Here is a 25,758-nt window from a genome sequence, read left to right as displayed (position 1 = left end):
TATATGCTTTCATAGTAAAAGTGGTCAGAAGGTACAAACTCCCAGTTAAAAGATAAATAATTTCTGTCGATGTAATGTACAGTGTGGTGACTGTAGCTACAGTGCTGTATTGTATATTTGAAAGTTGCTGAGAGAGTAGATCTTAAAAAGTGATCTCTGAGGTAACTGAGGAAAATATGCTTGATGTTTAGCTCTTTTACTTATGTTGTATTTTTTGAAGAGCTGCCAGTTTTCTGGGTTAAGTCCTTGTAATAAATCTTAACTTTTGTTTTCAGGCCAGAATTACAACAAATTACTGTTGATGGATTAGAAATTCTCATCCCAAAAGATCCAGTGCACTTTCTAGAAGAAATACCACACTCTAGGTTTATTGAGTGTAGGTATAAAGAAGCTCGAGCATTCTTTCAGGTTAGAAATAATCAAATATTGTACTTTTTAAATTAAAGGAAATGTGTGTATTTTTAATAGTTTTGGGAAGGGGTAGGGAATGAAGGGACTTATGAAAAATAGGTAAGAAATATTTTTTGGTTTTATCTATTTTCTTCTAGATTGTTTTTATTTATTTGTTGTTTATTTATTTATTTTTAGGTAGTTTAAACATTAACCTCAAGAAACTATTTCTTCCCTAGTTGAATGGTGTGTTGTTTGTGGAGACATTGTTTTATTTAGATAGACTTTTGGTAGGTTTAGCACTGGCCTTTGCTTTAGGTTAGGACACCCCATACACTTTATCAAAGGTGGTGTGTTCTTGAAGCACCCCAGTTAGGATGAAGCCACTGAAGATGGACCATATAGATTTGGAAAAGATTTCATGGAAAATACAGTTTTTCTCAGAGGGTTGACAATGAATATGAATTTTTTTGTGTTTATGAAGGTTTTTTGAAGGTAAATGCTATGCAGAGACCAGTGCTTTTTGAACTTTACTTTATTCTGCAGCTGTAGCTTTCAGTTCAATAAACATTTATTGAAAGCCAGTTTCCCAGGAACTCTGCTGACCCCGGGGATATAAAGATGATTTTGAGAGACATGAAAGTTCAGCTCTAAGCGATGACTGGAAACAGAAATATAGTAAAAACAGATTTATGATGGATTTGGGGTACCTAATCCTTCCTCTTGCCCTTTGTTTTTTGGGATTCCCTTCCAAGAAAGCTGTAGACACATGAACAGGAAAGGAATGGAGAAATGAAGTACCAGCTGTATCATCACTAAGTGATGCCCTAAAATTGTTCCCCACACCCACAAATACAAGGTTTTCCTGGTAGGCTGTGTTACTCCCATGGACTAAGGCCTGACAGCCTTCCTGGTGGGTCTTCCCAGCCCAGTCCCCTTTTCTGTAGTTGTGGAGCTATGAAACATACTCAGTCAGCCTCATGGGTGGAAAGCTGGCCAACTGCCTCTGTGGATGGGCCTACTCTCATAGGCAAGTGCTGATCATCATTTATCACGCAGTAAGTAAGAAGACACAGAAATGTAGTCTGGTGCTTGGACTTGACCACTCACTCTTCTGGCCTTAAGGGGGTTTGTTCTGGTTGCCACTTCTGTTAGAGCACTTATAACAGTGAATTAGGAGTATATGTCTTGTCCCCCTAGTAGACTATATGAACTTCTTGATGGCAGGCATCTTACTTTATTCACCTCTGTAGCCCCAGTATTTATAACAGCATCTGGCACAAAGAAAAGATCCTATAATTATGAAAGAATGTTTGGAGAATAATGTGCTCATCTGAATCAAATGATTTTTTTTTAAGGACACTTATGAGGACTCCTCTATTACCTAGCAAGCATTTGCCCAGGCTCATTTCATTGCTCTTTGTGAGAAAGCAGTGTGAAATGTAAAATGCTTCAAAATATTGACGCATCATTAGGATAGTATCAAATTTTTTAATTCTGTATTTTCGTTCTTGCTTTTGAAATTTTTAGGGCAAGCACTCAGTCAGCATTTGAGTGAAGAATATGGATGATAGATGTTCAGAGGGCTTACCATTTATAGCCTCGTAGTTTTGGTGTTTAGAGTACCATCACACAGCAAGACTATAATCCTGCCTGGAGGTTTATATTTATAGTAGGATCATGTGGAACTTTGTGTTCATTCTTTATCAGGTTGTTTGTGTCCCTCACTTGCAGCAAGGTATACTTGTGATTTCAAATTTTCTTTTCTTTTTTGCTGTTATATTGGTATTACTAATGTAGGGTGCCTAGTTAGGTTAATAACTGTTTACTCTTAATCTCTTAAATGTTTCATTGTTTGAAAATACCAGGAGAGTCAGTTTTTAAATAGAAGTGAGCATACATAACTTTGGACACTTGATGGCGCCAAACAGTCTTATATACAATGCCTGGTGTAAAACAAGCAATGAACTAATCCAACAGAGCTCATAAAACAACCTTCTAACTTTCTATTTCTAATAATATTTTTTTGGAAAAATTCTCAAACATTCAAGAAATTTATAAATAAAATACAAATATTTTTTTCCTGAACCATTTGGAAGTAAGTTGTTGACTGTATATCCCACAAATCAGATAATTTAGCATTTTCCCAAAACAAGAACATTCTCGTACGTTGTCTTAATAAAAAAAATCAGGAAGTTAACATGTAGATTTATTACCACTTAATCCCCATTCGAGTTTTGCTAATTGCCCCAGTAATGCCTTTATAATAAAAGGATCCAGTTCAGAGTAAAATATGATAAAAAGGATTTAGAATCACATGTTGTATTTAATTTTTCTTTTTCTTTCTCTTTTTAAAAAGATATTATTTATTTTGGGGGGAGAGAGAGAGTGCGAGCGGGAGGAGGGGTGAAGGGAGAGGGAGAGAGAGAATCCCAAGCAGACACTGCCCTGAGTGCAGAGCACGACCCAGGTGTTTGATCTCACTACCCTGAGGCCATGACCTGAGCCGAAATCAAGAGTTGATTGCTTAACTTACTGAGCCACCCAGGTGCCCCTGTATTTAATTTTTTCTATTTCTTTAGTTTCATCCAGTCTGGAATGATTTCATAGTCCTGTTTTTTAACTTTTATGAATAACTTTGATGCTTTTGAAGATTACAGACCAGATATTTTGTAAATTGTCCCTTGTTTGAGGTTCATCTGATTTTCCCTCATATAAGATTCAGGTAATACACCTATAATAGGAATAACAGAAGTGATTCTGTGCTTTTCTCATTACATCAGATGCTGCATGGTTGTGATTTGTCCCATTACTGTTGATGTTCACACTGATCACTCGATTAAAGTGGTATCTCTAGCTTCACCCTTGTCAAGGTTCTGCTTTTTCCTTTGTTACCAATAGAAACTTGGCATGAAGGCACTTTTTTTTTTTTAAAGATTTATTTATTTATTTGAGAGAAAGTTTGTGCAGAGTTCACGAGAGACACAGGAAGAGAAGAATCCCAAGCAGACTCCCTGCTGAGCATGGAGGCCACCATGGGGCTCAGTCTCAAGAGCTATGAGATCATGACCTGAGCCGAAATTGCCAGTCAGAAGCTCAACTGACTGAGCTACCCAGGTGCCCAGAAGGTACTTTCAAACCAAGTAAATATTGCCAGTATTGCCAAAATATTGGCGCCTGGGTGGCCCAATTGGTGAGGTGTGTTGGACTCTTGATTTCAGCCCAGGTCATGAGATTGAGCCCTGCATCAGACTCTGTGCTGGGCATGGAGCCTGCTTAAGATTCTCTTTCTCCTTCTGCCCCTCTTCCCACACCAGGTGCACGATCTCCCTCTTTAAAAAATTGTTAATATCCTTATCAGTCTTTCAATTTATTTGTTTACATCCTGTTTGCTATTTTATTCAACAGGTTATAGTCCATTCTTTTCTTTTTAATTACTTATATATATTTTTTTAGTAATCTGTACACCCACCATGGGGCTTGAACACACAACCCAGAGATCAAGAGTCACATGACCTTCTGAGTCAGCCAGGCAACCTCTTTTATTTTCATTATTTACTTTCATCCTCAAATTCTTTCTTATTTGGCCAGTGGAAACCTCTTCATGGTGGCTTCCATGGCTTTTTGACATGTCTTCTTCATTTTTTGAGTTCTGTTTTACTCTTTGGCTCTAGGTTCATCCTTTAATTTCCCTGCTGCAACACCAGAATCAACTGTTTCTCTAAGTTCTGATTCCTTTTATTTTTTATTTTTTTTAATATCTATCTATTCATTCATTCATTCATTCATGAGAGATAGAGGGAGGCAGAGACACAGGCAGAGGGAGAAGCAGGCTCTATGCAGGGAGTCCAATGTGGGACTTGATCCCAGGACTCCAGGTTCATGCCCTGAGCCGAAGGCAGGCGCTTAACTGCTGAGCCACTCAGGCATCCCCTGATTCCTTTTAGAAGCCAAGATTTGGATGCCAGGTGTGTTCATTGCTACTTGGTTTTTGTTGCACACAAGCCCTCTCAGTGACTCTGTGTGTGTGTGTGTGTTGTGTGTGTGTGTGTGTGTGTTTCTGTATCTATCTATTGAGATCCATAAATTTACATTGATATCACCACCATTCCAACTAATTTATGTTTCATTTAAACAGCCTAGGGTTTATTTCCTTATTTGTGACTCCCTTCTCAAAAAGTGAGAAATTTGACTTCTGTTGTTCTTAATATATTTGCTTATATGTCCAATCACCTGTCATTGCTTCTGTCCCTTTTCCCACATGGTTGCTGTCCTCACTCTGCTTGAATGTTGCTAATCTCCCCCTGGGCTGCCTCCATCTATGGACATACTTCTCAAACTGCTTCCGGCTCTGACTCTGCACACTGGACATGGAGGGGGTGTCCTCTCCATGTGGATTCCCTCATCACTTGATTCAAGCTCTGATGCCCATACCCAGCTACCATGAGCATTTTCTTGCTTTGCCTTACCTAGTGGTTTTAGTATTGAATAGTTCTGGAAGGCAGGGGGAGGAGAAGAGGAAATACTCTCTTGACTTTATTTACTTCTAATTATTTTCTTAATCTACCAAGAAGTTTAGAAGTAGGATAATATATGTTTTCCTGAACTTGATTTTGTTTCAGCAGTAACTATCAAATAATACTTAATGAGTTTCAGCCCAGTCTATTGTATTCTATTGAAAAACCAGAGGGTAATACGGAAATCTGGATACCTGGCTTAGGAATATCTACAAAGCTATATTACCCTCCTTTTCTACCAATTTTTTTCTGAGATTTTGGACAAATTTCTAAGCCTTAATTTCCCCATGAGTGGGTACCTTCTGTCACATTATTTTCAGTCTATATTTGGGGGAAGATTGAGGGAAAGGTTGCCTGAATGCCAAGGATCAAATGGATATAATATTTAAATTTAGGTTTTGTCTTTTTCTAGAGGTATGGTAAGCCCTAGATTGACATTTTTAAATAGAAAAAAATAAATACTATATTTTAAAAAATCCAAAACAGATATAAAAGGCTTATAGGTGCATATCCTTTAATATATATGAGAATCAGTTCTAAGAAGTGAAATTTCAGGAAGTGTCATGCTAGGAAAGGTATATCAGAGGTGAGAGTATGTCCATGCAGGGGACAGCCTCGTAGGACATAACTATCAGAGTAATATTTTTATCAAGCAAGAGTTTTCGTGTCTGTTATTTAATCTGACCCTTTCAGTCACTCTTCTAAATAAGGCAAGTATTTATCTTTAACAAGTAAAAAACCTGAGTTTTCATTGTGCTACACAGTCATTATTGGCTGAGCATAGACTAAGTCCTGGTCTGCAGTCTTTCCCACCATACCAAGGGTAAGAATATGCGCCTCCCTTTCCAATCAAGAGAAGCTATGGCTTTGAGTATGTTTTCATCTTGAAGGGATCACATACAATTTGTATGTTCTGGAGAAGGCAACTTCTCTTCTGTGATCCCACTTTCTTCCTAGGGATAGTTTTTTCTTAAGATTCCCTAAAGTCCTTCCAGCAACTATATTTTCTCCTGCTATATTGTAGATGAATGATGGGATATTATAGGTATTATAGGTTATTATAGGCAAGGGCTAGTGTAGGAGGGGCCTAGTCATTTATTCATTTTCACATTTACCACTATATGATGCTCACATATTATGTGTCAGGCGCCATTCTAAATATGTACATCCAGTGATGGGGAGGTTTAGTACATGCCCTCAAGAAACCATCTGTATAACCTAGTGGAGGAAATACAAATAAAATCAACAATGTGAATTTAAAATGATAATAATTATAGTGAAAGTATATGTAAGTGGTAACTACTATAAAGTCATTGGACAGATTCTTTCATTTGTCTTTGTCTATTGACAAATATTTCTTTGTTCTGTATGTGCTGGACAAAAGGGCAGCACTGGAGAATAAATACATACATCTTCCTAGGAAAATTAGGGAATTTTTTTCAAAGGGTAGAATTGAGACTTGGAAGATTTTGTTAGTCAAGAGCACTTCAGATAAAGGAGACATGTATAAAGAAACAGAGGCTTGAAAAGTTATGCTATATTTGGGGAGCTAGAAGGTATTGCTGTATTATACAGTGTGAGGAAGGTCGCAATGAGGCTGGACCAGTAGTCAGGGACCAGAACAAACGTCCTTGTCTACTATGGCAAGAAGTTTAGATTTGATCCATAGGTAGTGAAGCATCACTGAAGAATCTGTAGTGTTTTCCTCAGCCTACAATATCCTAATCATGAAGAAAATTAGAAAAGCATGACTAAGTAAATGATGCTGATAATATTTGTGCAGAACTTCATAATTTATGAGATATTTTCTGTCATCCATTGTCTCACTAAATCTTCAGAGCAGCCCCGCAAAGTGTAATTCTTATCCTTTAGTTACTGATGAGGAAACTGTATCTAAGAGAGGTTTGTTCTTTCATACTCTCACTCATTCAGCAGATGTTCAGGTGCTGCTCTGGGCACTGGAGGTAAAGTGGTAGAATGAAGTCACTTTACTAGTACAGTTTGTGTTCTTCTAAGGTGATAACGCCCAGCATCAGAGCCAAAAAGAAGTGGGGCTGGACTTGAACACAGATAATCTGAGTCAAAAATCACAGGCTCTTTCTATTAAACTCTGTAGTCTCTCAAGACCAATTGAATCAGTGAATCTTGAAAATGTCACTAAGTGCATTTTGTATAGATATGCTTATAGCTCTCAGAATTAGTCTTCTTTTCTCCTAACTGCCCAGTCTGCTAAATTGTGACGTGGAGGGAGTTGATAGAAGTGGAAGTCTCATCCTTTGGGAATCCTGGTTATACTCCTTTCCCTTTCACTTGTCTTTTCTAGAATCTGCCCCTGTTGTCTTATAAAAGTGCAACAAATAAGGAAGTCTGACACTTGATTTTTTTGACACTTGATTTTTTATAATAGAAAAATTATAATATGGGATTAATTTTCAAATTTAACTTGGCCTGTCACAGAATTATTTCTAGAAATTTAGAAATGGTCGTAATAGCTGACTGTTTGTTATATCTGTAGCAATACCTTGATGATAACACTGTGGAAGCTATGGCCTTTCGGAAGAATGCAAAGGAATTATTGCAACTGGCAGCCAAAACATTAAAGAAATTGGGAGTACAGTTCTGGCTGAGCAGTGGAACTTGTCTAGGTAAAACTCTTGTTGCTTTACATTTGTCTTTTTGTCATTTTGTCCTCTGGCTTTAGGGATGACTGCTTGAGATGACAAAACATCTGTGATATTTGAAGTGTCAGACAGAATAAATGTAGTGCATGTAGCAGGAATTTATTGATTTTTTAAAGAAATTAATTTCAGAAACAGAAAAGAGTTAGGAAGACCATGTTGTGTTTACCAAAAACTATAAGTCATGTATAAAATTTATATCAGGATATATAGACTACATTTGATCTTCAGATAATCCTTAGATTCGCATTTTATTATTTCTATCCCAAAGATTGTTCTGCCATTTTAGAAAAAAAAAAGTGCTATTTCTTTATTTACACACTACACAAATGAGAGGAAGACTGAGGGAGTGTCATAAGGTCTTCCCACAAGTCTTTTCCAGGTCACTGATACTATCACTGGTTGGACATCACTGCCTTACCACATTCTATTCATTCTAAGAGGGGGAAATGAATGCTTTTCTAGAGTCCTTTTGCAAGTTGCTGTTAGAATCAAAGAAAGATTGATGGATCTCTTTCCACTATACATTACATCTTACACATTTATGTGATGTATGCTTTAAGGTTTAACTTTTTTTTTCTAAGGTTTAACTTTTTGAAGCAAGATTGTATTACAAACTATGTCATCAGAAATATTTCTTAATCACTTGTGTTGTATTATGCATTTTTAATCCATGTTTTTCTTCATTTAAGAGAAAAATGAGGGAGTTAGATTAGACACTATTTAAGGAGCCTTCCTTTTTTTTTTTTTTTTAAGTAGGCTCCATACCTAGTGTGGAACCTAGCGCGGGGCCAGAACTCACGACCCTGAGATCAAAACCTGAGCTGAAATCAAGAGTCTGATGCTTTAACTAACTGATCCGCCCAGACACCCTAAGGAGCCTTCCTTTTTTTAAAAAAAAATTTTTATTTATTTATGATAGTCACAGAGAGAGAGAGAGAGAGAGAGAGAGAGAGAGAGAGAGAAGCAGAGACATAGGCAGAGGGAGAAGCAGGCTCCATGCACGGGAGCTCGACGTGGGATTCGATCCCGGGTCCCCAGGATCGAGCCCTGGGCCAAAGGCAGGCGCCAAACTGCTGCGCCACCCAGGGATCCCCGGAGCCTTCCATTTTTAATAGTTTATGAATCTTTCATGGATGTGAGGTGTGGATTTTTCTCAAGCTAGAGATAAGACCCCATCCTAGACTTCTAAAGATCTATGTTAAAATGAAGATAAAATTTAGAATGCCAAATAGTATTGCCCAATAGCAATGCCGATAAGACAATTGTAGACATTTATGTACTTTCTGAATAATTTGGATTAAAGAATTAGAAGGATACTAGGGGAGACCCAAGAGCCTTTAGTAGTACTAAGGTATAGATTTTAGTTTTTTAGAACAGTACTATAGCACTTAATTGCCTTTTAATATTGACAATGTACTGAAAATTGCATATGAAACTGCTCTTTTTTATATGACCCCTCAGGGGCACCAGGTAGTATAGTCAGTTAAGCGACCGACTCTTGGTTCAGCTCAGGTTGTGATCTCAGGGTCCTGAGATGGAGCCTTTGTTGGGCTCCATGCCAGTGGGGAGTCTGCTTGAGTTTCCCTCTCCCTCCACCACACACTCTCTCTCTAAATTAATAAATCAATCTTTATGTTGATTTATATCAGACATGAGCTGTTCAGAGTTGCTCAGGAAAGGGATAATAGCTAAGCAAAAGAATTAAATTATATTGTGTAGCATGCCTTAAAGGCAGCCTTCATCATTAGAGGCTTATGATCAAACATTCTCAAAAGTAATGTAATTTTTTTAATGGATGGCCCACCTAACATTTTTTTTTAAGATTTTATTTATTTATTCATGAGAGACACACACACACACACACACACACACACAGAGAGAGAGGTAAAGACACAGGCAGAGGGAGAAGCAGGCTCTGTGCAGGGAGCCCAATGTGGGACTTGATCCCAGGAATCCAGGATCATGCCCTGGGCCAAAGGCAGGCACTCAACCACTGAGCCACCCAGGCATCCCCCACTTAACATTTTTTTAATTGAATTTATTTATTTACAGAGTGTGGAGCCTGACTCAGAACTCAATACAACCCCTAGATCATAACCTGAGATAAAACACCCAACTGACTGAGCCACACTGGATACCTGGCCCAGTTAACATTGTTAAAGCTGATAGTTTATCTAGAAATAAAAATAACTCATGAAAATTTTTGAGGATGCTGAGTGCTCAGAGCAGTAAAAATGAAGGAAAGAAGGAAAGAGAAAAAGAAAGAAAGGTTCTTCTACAGATGGCTCCTTATAACCATAGATTTTTAGTTTGGGATTTAATTTTTTAAAAATAATTTTGGTAAAGCACTGGAAGTCTAATCTTATGAAATAAAAACCACTCTTACAAAGATCATAGAATAGTGACTAATTTTTTCCAAACTTAAGATTTTAAAAAGTTTTCTTGTTTCTTTTTTAATTTTTAGGGTGGTATCGGCAATGCAACATTATTCCTTATAGTAAAGATGTTGACCTAGGAATTTTTATACAAGATTATAAATCTGATATTATTTCAGCATTTCAGGATGTAGGACTTCCACTCAAACACAAATTTGGGAAGGTCAGTAGTAACAATCTGCTTTACTTCATAAGTAACATGTCTCAAAGATAAAGTTTATATTAAACAGTTCAGAGATGGTTAAGAATGTTGCACATGTCATTTTATCACTCAGTATTGGCCAGGATGAGATCAAGCAGAAGTTTCTTATGTGACTTCTGGACTCTTTAAGGAAAACCAGAAAAATCTGACTTTCTGTTGACAATGAGAAGGAGAAAAGGATCTTTTGAACTCTTGAAGGCAAGTTTATTGCCATTATGTTAAATAACAATATAACATAATTAATATACTGCATAATGTAAAATTAATACAATTATTAAGAGTCCCACCCACACTACCTGAAGTTATATTGTTTCTTATGAGTCACTTAATTTCATGTTCACTTAGGTGTCCTGTCATTATCAATGTGAAATGGTCCTTTGGTAGCTAAGGGTTAGAAATATAGAATCATTTCAAATAGTACTTAAATTTCTTATCTATTTCACATGTTCTGGGTCACAGCAATTTTCTCAGAGTTAAACTAGGAATAGGTCATCATGACTTAAATGAAATTTCCTTTTAGAAAATTTGATTTAATTTCTATGCCCCAAGCCCATGATTCCTTGCAAACATCTTACTCTTTTTTTTTTTGCAAATAACATCTTACCCTTAATGTGTTAGTTCATAGGGAAATGTTGTCCTGGAAAGCAAGTAGAAGCATATTTAGTCACTAACAAATTATTTTCTTTATCGTAATTCTAGTTTATATGAAAATTTAATAAAATGTTTTTCAGAAGTTAGAGTCCAAGCAATAGAACTCTAGGCATGCAGCAGATGTTTACTGTACACTCACTGTATGCCTGGCACTGCCTCTGCACCTGGACACAAAGATAAGTAACAGTACTTATCCTTGAGGTGTTCACTGTCTAATTGGGGAAAAAAACACATAATAATTATGTGATTAGTGCTATAACAAGACAGATACATCAAGACTAATGGGAACATAATTATTTGTTAAGAAACTTAAATCATTAAGTTTCTTTAGGGAAATGCTCTCAAAATTCTTTGTACCTTTAACTTTTATTTCTTCCTCTTTTTTTAAGTACATAATGTAATGATTTATGGTATGTAGATGAGTTTCTATGATAACCGCATTTACCTAGGTACTTATTATTGATTGAGATGAGAGACTTATTTCCTAACAGTTTTAGTTGATTATTAAAGGGAATCATTTTTCTTGATTCCTTTCCTTCTTTAGTCAGAAACGGGCTCAGGAACAGGATGTTCTGCAGAGCGGTAATTTAGCTACTGTAAATCATTTCCTCTGAGTTTTCATTAATTGTCAGAAGCAACATTTTTTATATGCATTTAAGAAATGAAATTATGTCATGCTACTGATAAATCCCATTTTCAGAGGGTTTCAGCTTTAAAAAAATGTTAGAATCAGTATTCTCTCTACAAAACAAAATCTTTTTTTTTTTTTTTAATATACTTTCTTCATTTCAGTCTGTGAAAGTTTTCGTCTTCCTCCTAGGTAGAGGACAGCTTGGAACTATCTTTCCAGGGAAAAGATGATATAAAACTCGACATTTTTTTCTTCTATGAAGAGACTGACCATATGTGGAATGGAGGCACTCAGGCCAAAACAGGAAAAAAATTTAAGTATGAATCAGATAAGTACTTATAAAAGGGGCCAGAGAAATAACTTCAGAAGGTAGAAATGAGGAAGCAACTGAAAAAAAACAAATAAAAGACTGTCACAATTAACTTATTCTTCCTCATTTTACCCATAAAGCCCAATTATGTTTGGAAAGTATGGACTGCTGATAAGGACAGTTTAAAAGGAGGAAGTGCCCCTGGGACTTCAGTCTAAAGAGTCATTACGATTAGAAGCCTTTGAGGCATCCGAAAGGGAAAAGCAAAACGGCACACTGTGGCCAGAGCCGTAGCCCCAACACTAATTGGCTTTTTCAATAGTAAGAGCTTGTTAATTTGATGGAAATGGGCAAAGGGTCAGTAAGAAGGGGATAGTCAGGGTGAAGTGAAATTTAAGTGAGGATGTTGGGACTGAACTGCTTTGAAGCCATGAATGCTCAACAAGCTGTAGAATATGACTTCAACAATAACTGCGGGCTGATCCTTAAAGTATACTCATTGAGCTTAACAGCTACCATATTTTGTCAAATTTAAGATGATATGGATTATAAGATGCACCATTATTCTTTGTGCTATGAAGAAAGGAAAAATACTGCCAATTATAATTCTAAGACACATGATTCACAGATGGAAAAATTTGGGTAGGGAGAAATGTTTCAGAATTGATGGAGTGCAGTATGTTAGATTGACATTTTTAACATTTTTTTTTAATGCTGTTACAGTAAAACTTTCTGATGAGAAAAGACAAAAATGACATTAGAGCCATTATGTTCTCCTTTATGATGCAGTTGACCTGTTCTCAATTCTGAGAGGGAAAGACAAAGAGAGGTGAATGGATGGGAACAGGAGCCCACAGAGCATGGGCTTTGGAGTCAGACAGACATGGGAGACTTCAGCTACACCGTAACCAGTTCGTGGCCTTTAGCTTTTCTGAACATTAATCTCCTAGTCTGCTAACTTTGGATAGTATTACTGTGTTTGACTATTATGAATATTTTGCATCTGTTAACATATAATCATCAAAACAATCTTAGGAGGCAGGTATTCGGTGAGGTGCTGATACTGTAAGTAGTTGTTCCAAGACTACACAGCACATAAGTGAAAGACTTAGACAGCAACCTGGCCTTTAGCCACCACTCCTCACTGCCTCCCTAATACACCTCACAATTTGAGGCACCTGGCAAAATGCTTAGCACTTACTCAGTTATCAGTAAAAAATGTGGTTATCATTATTATGATTACTAATGTGATTATTATCATTATTATGGTAGTTCTGTGACCCGAAGCATAAATTTGCCTCACTAACTAGCTAAGATTGGAGCTTCTATTGTTGAATACATTTGAGCCATTGGGCAGGGTGGGGAATTTCTATAACACAGAAGAGAAATGTCGTTTTCAGACTGGTTTTTCCTGGGTGCATTGACAACCCTGTTGATATTGCTGAATCTTTATTTGAAGGTAAGGAGTCTTCATGTACCGTTGAATTCTCATTATAAGGTTAAGCTCTGATTAGAAGACAGAAATTAACATAAAATTGACATTCTCACTGTGGCTAGGTGAATGGGGGTAAGTGTTTATAACATTAGCTGTAGTTTGTTTATCCAAATATAATAAAGAAGCTGAATTTGGAGGTGCGTGGGTGACTCGGTTGAGTGTCTGACTCTTGGTTTCAGTTCAGGTCATGATCTCAGGGTCATGAAGTAGAGCCCTGCATCAGGCTTCACATTCAGTATGGAGTCTGCTTGAGATTCTCTCTCCCTCTCCCTCTGCCCCTCCTGCTCGTGCTCACTCTCACTCTTTCTCTAAAATAAATAAATCTTTAAAAAAAAATTGGAAAGTTAAAATTAGTGTATGATTTAGAGGCTTCTTTAAAAACTATGAGATAGTATAGCACAGAAATTGAAGGGATAGAGCCAGTCTACTTGCTTTTGAATCCCAGCTTTATTCTTTACTAGCTCCGCTACTGTGGGCAGGTTATTTAGCCTCTCTGTGCCTGTCTCCTCAAGTGTAAAATTGACAATAATAATAGAAATTGCTACATAGAATGGCTTTAAGGATTAAGTGAGTTAATACATAAAAAGTTTTGAAGAGAATTAAAGATGTCCTGAGTGTCAAGTAATTATTGGCTGCTATTATTACTACTACTAGTAGTAGGACAGGGGTAAAGAAAACTATTTCTCTTCTTCATCTTATGAGAAACTTACGGATTAGATACCTATATAATTAACTCAATATTAAACTGCCTAATCTATTCTTAGAGAACTCATATGGGAATCTCACCTTTTTTCTAAGAAAGGTACTTTCTAGAGCCAGTATTATCATTGTTTTTTTTTTCCAGTATTATCATTGTTATTCTTAAATTTCCTTCCGAGGCTTGAATATCTTTTTTCTCACTAACATGATCTGAAACCCACAAACTTCAAAAGAACGATTCATTTCTAACCAGTACATTTCTGCATAGAAAGAGCTTCTTTCATTCTGCTGTAACTGCTCTTTATGGTAGCAGTGTTTGGGAAGTGTGAAGTGTTCTGATTATTTAACAAGAGAAATGAGCAGTGATGGAACTGTCTGGACAGATGGTGTGAATCCCAGATTTTCTATCCTGTTACTGTGACCTTAAAAGGCAGAGAAAAGAACAGGGGATGGCTGTGTAGAGTAGTTCTTTGGAAGATTCCTCCAGCCATATGCCATTTTCATTCTTTTCAGCTCTATTTACTTGAAGGAACTATAGTATTTTCACCACTACTATTCCTTGAGGGGGGAAAAAAGCTTTTAAAGCTACTCTAAGGTCTTTTTATCTGTATAGTATTTTACTTTGTATTCATGTTCATTCTGAGAAAAGCTTAATACTATCATAGAATGCATTAAAAAAAAAGGCTAACAAGGAACTCAGGAAGAAAGAAAAAATTCCTCCTTTTGAAACTTTGCCCTGCATGCCTGCAAAATGATGTTTTTGGTCCTCAGATGTAATAATAATATTAATGTGAATAATAAATATATAGCTACTAGAGTATTGATACTGGTTATCTGGCACATGATAGGTACCTTATGTTTATTATCTCAGACAATCCTCACATTATCCCTGTGGGTTAGGTGTTCTCACTCCCAGTCAGATATGAGGAAAGTAACACTTAGAGAAATGAAATAACTTGCTCATTAATGGTAGAACCGAGATTTAACTCCAGAGCTGCTGGGTTCTTAAGCCTAAGTTCTTATTTCTAAGACTTAATAGGTTGAGTGAGTTAATATATGAAATGCATTTACAACAGTACTTGGCACTTAGTAAGTACTCTATAAACATTAACTACTGCTGCTCCTATCATTACTATATTATTATTACTATTACTATAATATTACTATATTATTATTACTGTCTGTGCTACTGTGTTGCTCACGAACATAGTTACCTTCAACACAGTGTTAACTTGGATTAGTTACTCCAGTGGGTCTGAATTTTGTATACTTATTTTTCTTCTCCAGAGTCCCAATCACTAGTAATAAAAAGTGATGAATATAATAACTGAGTCATCAGGATGTGATGGTTTTATTCCATAACCTCACAGTTGCTACAGATGCTGCCCAGGTTTCTTGGGGTTATTTCTTTCTTTCCCATCTGAGTCAGCTGATGTAAATAGGGGCCAGAAGTTTGAGAAGTAATAATAAAAACTATTTACCATGTGCCAGGCACTATGCCAAGCTTTTATATGCATCATCTCATTTAATCTTCACAAGTTTATGAGGGAGGCATTAATCTTGTCACCTTCATTTTATAGATGTAGAAATTAAGGCAAAGCTAATACTCAGACGTGGGGCCGTATCACTTCAGAGCCTATATTCTTATATATACATGATGTTAGCATCACCACGATCTATCATATTGTAAAGACTCCTGCTATGAAAATAGCCCTTCTACTCTATGATATTATCAGAGTAATATAGCTACCTCTCTAACCTCTAATAGGAAACATGGTACTCCATGAGCTAGTAGTGGGTTCCTTACACCTTCTGATATTTGTAGATATTCTGATATTTGTCTGATACTTCTGATATTTCTGCGTATTGTACAGATCTTCACAAAATTTGGATTTGTTTTCTGTGGGACTAGACTCCTATCCAAGTGTGGCTCTCATATAATGTTTCATTTCTGCAGAGTTTATTTACTAACTCTATGTGCTAAGTATTCTCATGTGAACATACTTAGTTTCTGCTCTCAAGGATTTCATAGTATGGACGATGAAACAAATTATTAAAGTATTTTATCAACAGTATAGTAATTGAAGTATATATTATATATAGTGGAGATACCAAATCAAAGTCTGTCTAGAAGTGACAGCAAGGAAATGTGGCTTTAAAATAGAAAAGTTTTTTGGTAGACTTGGTAGGAATATGGAGAAAGGCCTAATAATAGTTTTACTTAACTATTTTTCTCTTTAAACTATTTCTATTTTTATTCTTATTAAAAAATTCTATGAGTATTTTTTTACATAAAGTAAAAGCTTAATTATGGATTGTTTCCTTGCCTAGATTCCCAGAAATGAAATCATTATTGTTTGTGCTGTTTGAGAAGTACAAAGGGTAAGTGGGTAATGTTCCAATACCAGTAAAATCCAAGATTTTATTCCTCAGTCTTGTTTTTCCTTTGACTCGTTAGGACTCTTAGAAGTTGTATGGGCTTCCTCAGTCTTCCTTGCAGCATGTTTTATTCTGTCTTTTCACTCGTACTTTTTATTTTTATTTTTTTTAAAGATTTTATTTATTTATACATGAGAGAGACAGAGACAGAGACACAGGCAGAGAGAGAAGCAGGCTCCTCATAAGGATCCTGGGATCATACCCTGAGCCAAAGGCAGACGCTGAACCGCCGAGCCACCCAGACACCCCTCACCCCTATTTTTTAGATAAACTTTTTATTTTATGATCATTTTTGATTTACAGAAAAGTTGCAAAGATGATACAGAGTTTCTGTATGCCAGTTATTCCTAATGTGGTACCACAGTACCTTGCTCAAAGCTAAGAAACTAACATTGGTGTATTACAATGAACTGAATTCCAGACATGATTTGGGTTTCACCCGTTTTTCTCCTTAATGTCCTTTTTCTGTCTTAGGATATAACTCAAGATACCACATTGCATTTAGATACCCAGCCTTGGGATCCCTGGGTGGCGCAGCGGTTTAGCGCCTGCCTTTGGCTCAGGGCGCGATCCTGGAGAACCCGGGATCGAATCCCACATCGGGCTGCTGGTGCATGGAGCCTGCTTCTCCCTCTGCCTATGTCTCTGCCTCTCTCTCTCTCTCTCTCTCTGTGTGTGTGTGACTATCGTAAATAAATAAATAATAAATAATAAACAAACAAACAAATAAATAATAGATACCCAGCCTTTTCCAACTTCTTTGAGACCAAGATTTTAAGCATGTCACTAAGTAGTACCGGCTTATAATATATCATGACATGTCCCAGTTGTGTCCATTCAAGGGCATGGAGTTCCCTTTTTTGATGTTGCTCCTCAGTACTCTTAACTGGAAATAATCTCTCTTTGTTCTGAATTTCCATAGATTTTTTTTTCCTTTACTTTTTCATACCTTATTTGGGAACTTCTGCTGATTTGGCTTTCCTTTCTGAGTTATAGATAGAATCAGGCCTGGTAAATCTGTTGGACTGACTGAGACCTGAGCCCTACATGAAATCAAAATCAGTCCTTAAGTGCATTTGTTTTATTAAGATGATAAGGTAATAATACCAGACTGGTATCTTGATCCACCTACCCCCTTTGTAGCATCAGAACGACAAGGTCAAGCCACCCAGTTTTTTCAGCCATTCTCTTTTACCAGAAGTTAAAGTTAGTTGTTGAATCTCTACTCCTAGGTTCTCTCAGCTTTCTAGATTGATACCAAGCTCCCATGTTTTTAGCTCTCAAAAATATATTTGCCTTTTTAGTACTTATAGCTGTGAAGCTAAAACAACGAATTTGAATTATTTCTTTAAATTAGTGTATTTAGGACGGCCCCGGGGGGGGGGGGGGGGCTCAGTGGTTTGGCGCCCCCTTCAGCCTAGGGTGTGATCCTGGAGACCCAGAATTGAGTCCCGCATCGGGCTCCCTGCATGCAGGCTGCTTCTCCTGCCTGTATCTCTGCCCCTCTCTCTCTCTCTCTCTCTCTCTCTCTCTCTCTGTCTCTCATGAATAAATAAAATCTTTAAAAAAAATTTACAAAAAAAATAGTGTATTTAAAACATAGACTTTTCTAAAAATGATCTCACATTTCCTATTCTATTTATATCTCCATATTTTACAACAGATATATTGTCTTAGGTTTCCTTAATTGTATCTCCAAACCTCTACCTGTATACAGTATACAGAAGTGGGAGTTAGTTATATAGTTAACTTTGTTTATTTGGTTTTTTAAAGAAAGGATTATTTTAGGGGAACCTGAGTGCTGCAGTTAGTAGAGCATGTGACTCTTGAGCTAGGGGTTGTAAGTTCAAGCCCTACATTGGTATAGAGATTACTTAAGATAAAATAAAGATAAAATCTTTTTTTAAAAAAAGATTACCTCAGAATGAATAAATGGCAGACCTTTCATCTGTGTGAGGTAAATGATATTTTTTAAGACTGCCATATGTCTTGTTTAAATGTAATTCTAAGGGTGCCTGAGTGGCTCAGTTGGTTAAGCATCTGTCTTCAGCTCAGGTCATGATCTCAGGGTCCTGCGATTAAGCCCCGAGTCAGGCTCCCTGCTCAGTGGGGAGTCTGCTTCTCCCTCTCCTTATCCCCACTCATACTCTTTCTCTTGCTTTCTCTCTCTCTCTCAAATAAATAAATAAAATCTTTTTTAAAAAAGAATATAATTCTATAAAGTTTTCTATAAGGTAGTAGTCCAGGAGAAATAAAAACATATGTTTCACTGCAAGAGTTGACATGAATGTTCATAGCATTCTTACTTATGGTAACCAAAAAAAAAAAAAAAAAAAGAAAGAAAACAACCCAACTGTCCATTTTCTGGCCAGATAAACAACTTACATGTTCATGCGGTGGCATACTACTCAGCAATAGAGAGAAATGAACTACTGATACATGCAATAACATAGATGAATGTCCAAAATATTATGCTTAGTGGAGGAAGTCAGACATACTACGTCTGCATGTATTTGAAATTGTAGAACACGCATAACCAATGAAGGATGTTGTTAGATCAGTGATTGCCAGGGGCCAGAATAGATCTACTACATGACTTGCCAAAGAGCATGGGGACCTTTGGGTAGCAGGGTGGTAGAAGTATTTTGTTTCTTAATTGTTGTAGTGGTTACACAGGTATATGTGTTTCTCAAAACTTAAAATGGATGCATTTAATTATATGTAAATTACTTTTCAAAAAAGTTTATTTAGAGGGATGCCTGGGTGGCTCAGTTGGTTAAGTGTCTGACTTTTGGTTTCAGCTCAGGTCATGATCCTAGGATCAAGCACCATGTCAGGCTCCATGCTCGATTGGGAGTCTGCTTCTCCCTCTGCCCCTCCTACTGCTTCTGCTCTCTCTCTTGTTCTCTCTCTCTCCAATAAACTCTTTTTTAAAAAAAGCTCATTTAGAAAAAAGTTTATATACAGTGTTTAAAAAAGCTTTGGGTGGTTTAGTCTATTAAGTGTCTGACTCTTTTTTTTTTTTTTATTTTCACATTCATGTTTTTCTTCATTTTTGAATAAACACTGCGTCTCAGAGCTGCTATACTAGATATATTCCTTTACTATATTTAAATATTCAAAAGTCATTCACATAACACGTAGCACAGGATTTAACAGAATAGCAAAATATCATATAAAAATAAATGAAAAGCTTTCATATATGCACTGAAAAGACCTCACACACATACGTACAGGCGTACGATAAGTGCTCCTCATGATCTCTTCATAGATCTCCTCCTTACTGCTCTGAACAGACCTCAGAACCACCCCCGGCAGGTCACACAGAGGCAGCCTCTGCACACCTTTCAGCTGACCTCGCAGGGCAGACGGGGCTGAAGCCCAGGCTGGTCAGGCCACAGAGACAACCCAGTGGGGAAAGCCATCTCTAGACAGCATATGCAAGAGGTGATGCTAGCTTGGCTTGGTTTCCAGGTGTGGACCCTTCCAGTCCAGAATCATGCACTGTTTCCAAGACTGGGATTCTTGGGATATATGTCACTGGGTGACAAGTTCAGAATCTCATCCAAGGAAGGGCCTTCATCCTCTGGAGTGATTTCGGACTCGAACATCTGCTGCAGCAGGGCGTCCACAGTCCTATACTTTTTAGATGCAATTCTGAAGTACAATCCTTTCAAGGCCTTCCTTTTGTTGTCTCCATCATCCCCACTGAAGCCACTGTCTTTGGCATCCATGTTATCAATGAGCTTCCCATCCTGCATTTCTTCTTCTTGAACTCCCACTCCAAGCTCTTGAATCTTCTTCTCGATAGCAGTTTCGACTTCACTTTTTTCTAAGGAGTATGCCACAAAAAATGCCTCCAAGATGAACACTATGAAAATATTAACAATGAGAATGACGACCACAATGTGGAAGCTGATGAAGTACAGCTTTGCCGCCTGGTGAGTCACCAGAGCGAAGCCACCTGCGAGGACGTGCCACTGGTTCACCACCGTGAGCTCCATCAGCACGATGAACGAGGAGGCGAGGTCATTGAAGTTGTTCTTGCAATACTGGTCTCGGGCGAATGCGGAGCCGGTCAAGGCTGGGTTCCCACACACCTGAGCTTCGGGAGTGGTGAAATTCGGGTCGAAGAACCGGACTTTGCCTTGGAATGCTTCCATCCCAATGATAGCAAAGACGTAGTAGACCACCAAGACAAGTCCACCAAACGTCAGTATCGTGGGGCCAATGTTAATTAAGGTGGTCACGATAAGCCGGAATCTCTGAATACTGACAATGATCCTTAGGAGCCGGAGTATCCTCAATATCAAGACAATATCCAGTATCTGCTGACTGTTGTAATTTCCTGACTGAATGGTGGCGTTGGCCACAGGCACCCAGAGCCGCGATGATGATCAGCATATCAAACCAGTTCCAGAACTGCTTCCTGCCAAAATAGGCTCTGGGCTCATATGTGTACAGTTTCAGGAGAATTTCAATAATATATAGAGAAAGAAAAAGCCATTCTGCGTTAGAGATGAAGGGTTTTTTCTCATCCAGAGCAATGAATATGGCATTTACTAGAATGATGACATCATAAACCCAGACAAAAATCCTGTGCCGAACCATTCTCTGGACCAGGAGGCTTGCAGACGACTGGTATACCCGAGGCATCCAGTCTTCCAGTGGGTGTCTCTTGATGTTGATGGCGACTACCTGAATATTGAGGAGGTCAGCCAAGCGTAGAAAGTTCATTTTGTCCACGTGCCCCTTCTGTCCCTCGTCGGAGATCCTCAAAAGGAGCTCCAGGTGGGGACTGCTGATGTGTGGCATCACGATCTTGGCCAGCCGCTTCCACTGGGCCTCTGTCACCACAAACTCTGTGCCCACCTTGACTTTCAGAATGTTGAAAGCCTCTATCATTTTGCGACGTTTCAGGTATGCCAGTTTGAGAATCTCATTCTTTAAGTGCTTCCTGTAATTGTTGTAGACCACAGCCAGAAAGACGGACATGAAGATGTAGGTATTGATGATGATGTAGGTGATGTAGGTACAGAGAGTACCACCGACTGAAGTTATAGGCAGGCATCATGACATCGGGGCTGTTCGCAGTAGTGACCAGCACGTAGAGTTCAAACGCTATCTCCAGGATATCTGTGAAGTAGGGCAAGCCTTCCACTGTTTTAAGACTCCTAACCCCAAAAAGCTTCAAGGCCATAAGGGAGAAGATTAGCACGCTGAACATAAACAAGAGGAAGACGTAGAGGATATCGGGCAGAGTGTTCCGGATGCTTCTGAAAGTTCTTCGGATCTGACGGCTTTCAGGGAAGTTAATTAGGAAGACTGGCCTTAAGGCCCTGGACCACCGAATGCTGTGGATATTAACAGCTTCCAGGGAACCATAGATAATCAAATCAATTAAGGTCAGCACTATGGTTACCATGATGCAGATGTTTTTCGTATCCTTCCAGAAAACCATCTGGGGAGTGACTTTTGCAAAATGTACAAGTCTCCCAAAGAACGCAGTCAGACAGAGCACTTCTGCTATTGAGGTAGCCAAGAAAGGCAGTGGAAACAGCGCAGGTTCTTCAAACAGGGCGAGAGAAAGGTCTACACAAATAAAGAAGTAGATGGCTACTTGCATTGTCCAGTGGTTATAAAAATAGTAAAGTCTGATGGCCCGAGGAGATGTTTCAAATGGAACATTTCTGTTGTACTGGGCATCAGAAACATAGGCAGCTGCTAAGAGAAGGTCCTCGTCCTCCCGGGCGGGCGGCTCCTCGGGGCGCCGCACCCCGGCGGCTCGGCCGGCCCCGGGCATCTCAGTGTCTGACTCTTGATTTCATTTCAGGTAATGGTCTCAGGGTCATGTGTTCGAGTCCCACACTGGGTTCTGTGCTCAGCTCGGAGTCTGCTTGTCCCTCTCCCCCTCTTTCTTCCCTCACTCTTGCTTTCTCTCTCATTCTCTCTCTCTCAAATAAATAAATAAAATCTTTTTTAAAATGTTGACTTAGAAAACCAACATGAGAAAAGAGCTCAAGATAATGTGCTGAAATAGGGGGATAACTGGGACCAGAAGTGATGAATTTGATCAAGGCAGGCTACCTACAATTAGGCAATCTGAGTTCAAAATAAAAGAAGCTTTTTCTATTTTAGTATAAAATTTGAAGTCATAATTTAATATTTCTTTTTTAATTATTATATCCAAAGAGAAATATTATTAAAATTGTCTGAGAGAAAGCAAGCACAGCTGCATCTAATTGGTTGTTGATAAACTATAGATCTTATTTTTGAGAATTATTAAGTAGAAATAAAAATATCCTGAGGCTTTGTTTCTGACATTAAAGTTTTGTGCAAAAAAATAAAAAAAAAAAGTTTTGTGCAAAAAAATAAAAAAATAAAAAAGTTTTGTGCATACTTTAAATGGATAGTTTTTGATATAGTCATTATGCAGGTGCATTCAGGTGTTACACAGTAACAACTATCCATACAAGCTTTAATTTGTCTACTCATTAATGATATAAATTTGTTCTTGTTTCTCTTATAGTATATAGATAATAAGTAGTTCTGTCCTATGGAGATTGTAGAGTTTAATAGTTGATAGAATAGGTGGACTCACTCCATTTACACTGTAAGTCATGGGAAAATGAGGTTCAGTGGGTAGAATTTTATTTTATAAAACATGCATACACTGTGTATATTGGTTACATGTTAGAAGTTTGGGATAGGAGTGGAGTATGGGATCAATAAAGGTCTCAGAGATTATATTCTAGTTTAGGCTCTGAAAAGTATATTACCCACTCCACTGTTACCCTTTTTGCTTCTGTATTATCTGTGGTGGAATTGTGAGAGGCTTAGTAGAAGAGATAATTTTAAAAATGCTAGTCAGTATACTATAACAATTCTAAAGAGTAGGTTCCAATTCTTAGAAAATTGGGCAAAAATGATCGTGATGACTTAATCTGGCACAGTAATTCCTCACTTTGCCATATCCTTTGGTCCAAGCATGCATCACTGTTGAATGTGTCTAAAAGACTTAGCTAATCAGCATCACTAATTAGAGAAATGCAAATCAAAATCACAATGAGATCTCACTTTACACCTGTCAAAAACACAAGAAATAACAAGTGTTGGTGAGGATGTGGAGAAAAAGGAACCCTTATACCCTGTTGATGGGAATGTAAATTGGTTCAGTATGGAGGTTCCTCGAAAAATTAAAAATAGAAATATATGATGCAGTAATTCCAATGTTGGGTACTTACCCAAAGAAAACAAAAACACTAGTTTGAAAAGATGTATGTACCCCTGTTCATCTCAGCATTTTTTATAATAGTCAAGATATGGAAACAACCTGAGTGCCTGAGTGTCCATCAATAGACAAATACATAAGGAAGATATAATGTGTGTATACACACACAGTGGGATATTACACAGCTATAAAAAGGATGAGATCTTGCCATTTAAGAAAACATAAATGGACCTACAGAGTATTATACTAACTGAAATAAGTCAGACTGAGAAATACCATATGATTTCACGCATAAATGAAATCTGAAACAATGAACAGACAAGCAGAAAGCAGAATCAGACCTATAAATACAGAGAACAAATTGATTGTTGCCAGAGAAGAGGGGGAAAGGGAGCTGGCCAAATTGGGTGAAGGGGAGTGGGGACATATAAGCTTCCAGTTATGGAACGAATAAGTTATGGGAATAAAAGGCACAGCATAAGGAGTATAATCAGTATTGCAATAGCTGTGTATTGAGATAGATGGCAGCTATGCTTGTGATGAACATAGCATAATGTATAAACTTGTTACTATGAACACCCGAAGCTTATGTAACATGTGTCACTTATATCAAATAAATATTAAAAAATAAATATAAAAATAAATAAAATAAAGATATAGCTGAGCCCTAAGAGAATGGAGTAAATGATAAAAAAGCAGTATTTAAACAGAATTCCCAAATTAAAGAGAGACAAGCAGGATAAATATTAAATCTACATCTAGATACTTTTTAAGGAAACTGTAATGTCAAAACAAAAAAAATTTTGCAGGCTGCCAGATAAAATAGACTGCTCACAAAGGAACACCAAATATACCTCTGCAACAATAGATGCCAGAAGATAATTCTAAGAGGTTACAGCATCTTTCAAAAGCTGCGGAAAAATAACTAAGTTATGTGAAAGTATAACAGCACTCAGGAAGGAAGTCAATGTAAAGACATTTACACGTATAAAAAGACTAAGAAAGTTCACATCTCAGAGATCCACACTTAAAGATCTATTAAAGGACTGAGAAGGAAGACATAATATATATGAAATAATGGTGAACACAGAAATGGGTAAAATATGTCAGTAAATTTGTCAGCTGTTGCCTGTAAAAAATAAAATGACAATGTGTTACAAAGAGAAAAGTCAAAAAAGGAAAAATCTTGATGATAAGTTGAGGAGGAGGTGATTTGTCAGTGTTCAAGGAGTAAGTACATTTAAATTCTGTGTGTAGGAAGAAGGTAGAGATTCTGCATACATTCAGTTTTTATCAGAAAATCTTATAGTGAAGTATACTGTTAAAAAAAAACAGCTATTACAAAGAGTAACTACTACTAGATAGAAATATTATTTAAAATTTCCAAAAAGGGGCACATGGCTGGCACAGTTGGTAGAGCATGTGACTCTTGATCTCAGGGTTGTGAATTTAAGCCCCACATTGGTTGTAGAGATGATTTAATTTAAAAAAAATTGTTTTTAAAAAGCCCAAATAAACAGATCAAAAGGGAATTTATAAACCTATATCAATGAAATTAGGAAAGGTGGGCTGAGAAAAGGTATGGCAAACTGAAAACATTTAAGGATAATCATTACAGCAGTTAGCAATGTAATTGCACTTGCTGTGTGTGTGCTAGACACTATTCTGATTATTCTATGCTAACTTCCCTCTGACGTACTGTTAGTCCCTCATTTTATAAATGAAGAAATTAAGGCACAAAGAGATTAACAGCTGTAATAACTGATAAGAAAAGTGGTGCCAGGATTTGAGCCCAAGCAGTCTGGCTCTAGAATTCAAAATATGTCTAAATATAAAATTATTTCTAAGAAATATTAACAGTTTAAACTAACCTTTATAGAGATGAAGATTAAACCAGGATAGAAAAACAGAACATAGCTATATAATACTTGGCAAGAGGCACACCTAAAGCAAAATCACCCAGCAAGGTTGAAAATTAGAGATGGAAAAAGATACACCCCAATTTTATTAACTAAAGAAAACTGCTGCTATAATTTTAGTATCAGACAAAATGGAATTTTAGGGGAAAAATATTAAA

The 25,758-nt window shown here is 37.3% G+C and overlaps 1 protein-coding gene across 7 annotated transcripts in view; it reads left to right on the top strand.

The window, feature by feature from the left end:
• Positions 1 to 25,758, top strand: part of FKTN (fukutin) — a 67,869-nt gene that overhangs the window by 29,916 nt on the left and 12,195 nt on the right. For 6 of the 7 annotated variants that reach the window (XR_008661400.1, XM_055301858.1, XM_055301856.1 and 3 more), the window contains 5 exons: positions 276 to 408; positions 7,423 to 7,552; positions 10,053 to 10,186; positions 11,697 to 11,824; positions 16,343 to 16,393. Coding sequence is in view for 6 of the 7 variants with exons in the window: in XM_055301858.1 (XP_055157833.1) it covers positions 276 to 408; positions 7,423 to 7,552; positions 10,053 to 10,186; positions 11,697 to 11,824; positions 16,343 to 16,393 (576 nt within the window). In the remaining variant the exon portion in view is untranslated. The remainder of the gene's footprint in view (positions 1 to 275; positions 409 to 7,422; positions 7,553 to 10,052; positions 10,187 to 11,696; positions 11,825 to 16,342; positions 16,394 to 25,758) is intronic. The other variant, XM_055301859.1, reaches the window with a different exon arrangement.

Source organism: Nyctereutes procyonoides, unplaced genomic scaffold (genome assembly GCF_905146905.1).
Source record: "Nyctereutes procyonoides isolate TBG_1078 unplaced genomic scaffold, NYPRO_anot_genome, whole genome shotgun sequence".
Classification (NCBI taxonomy): Eukaryota; Metazoa; Chordata; class Mammalia; order Carnivora; family Canidae; genus Nyctereutes; species Nyctereutes procyonoides.
The sequence above is the reverse complement of the archived record's forward strand: the minus strand, read 5'-3'. Positions and strand labels throughout refer to the sequence as shown.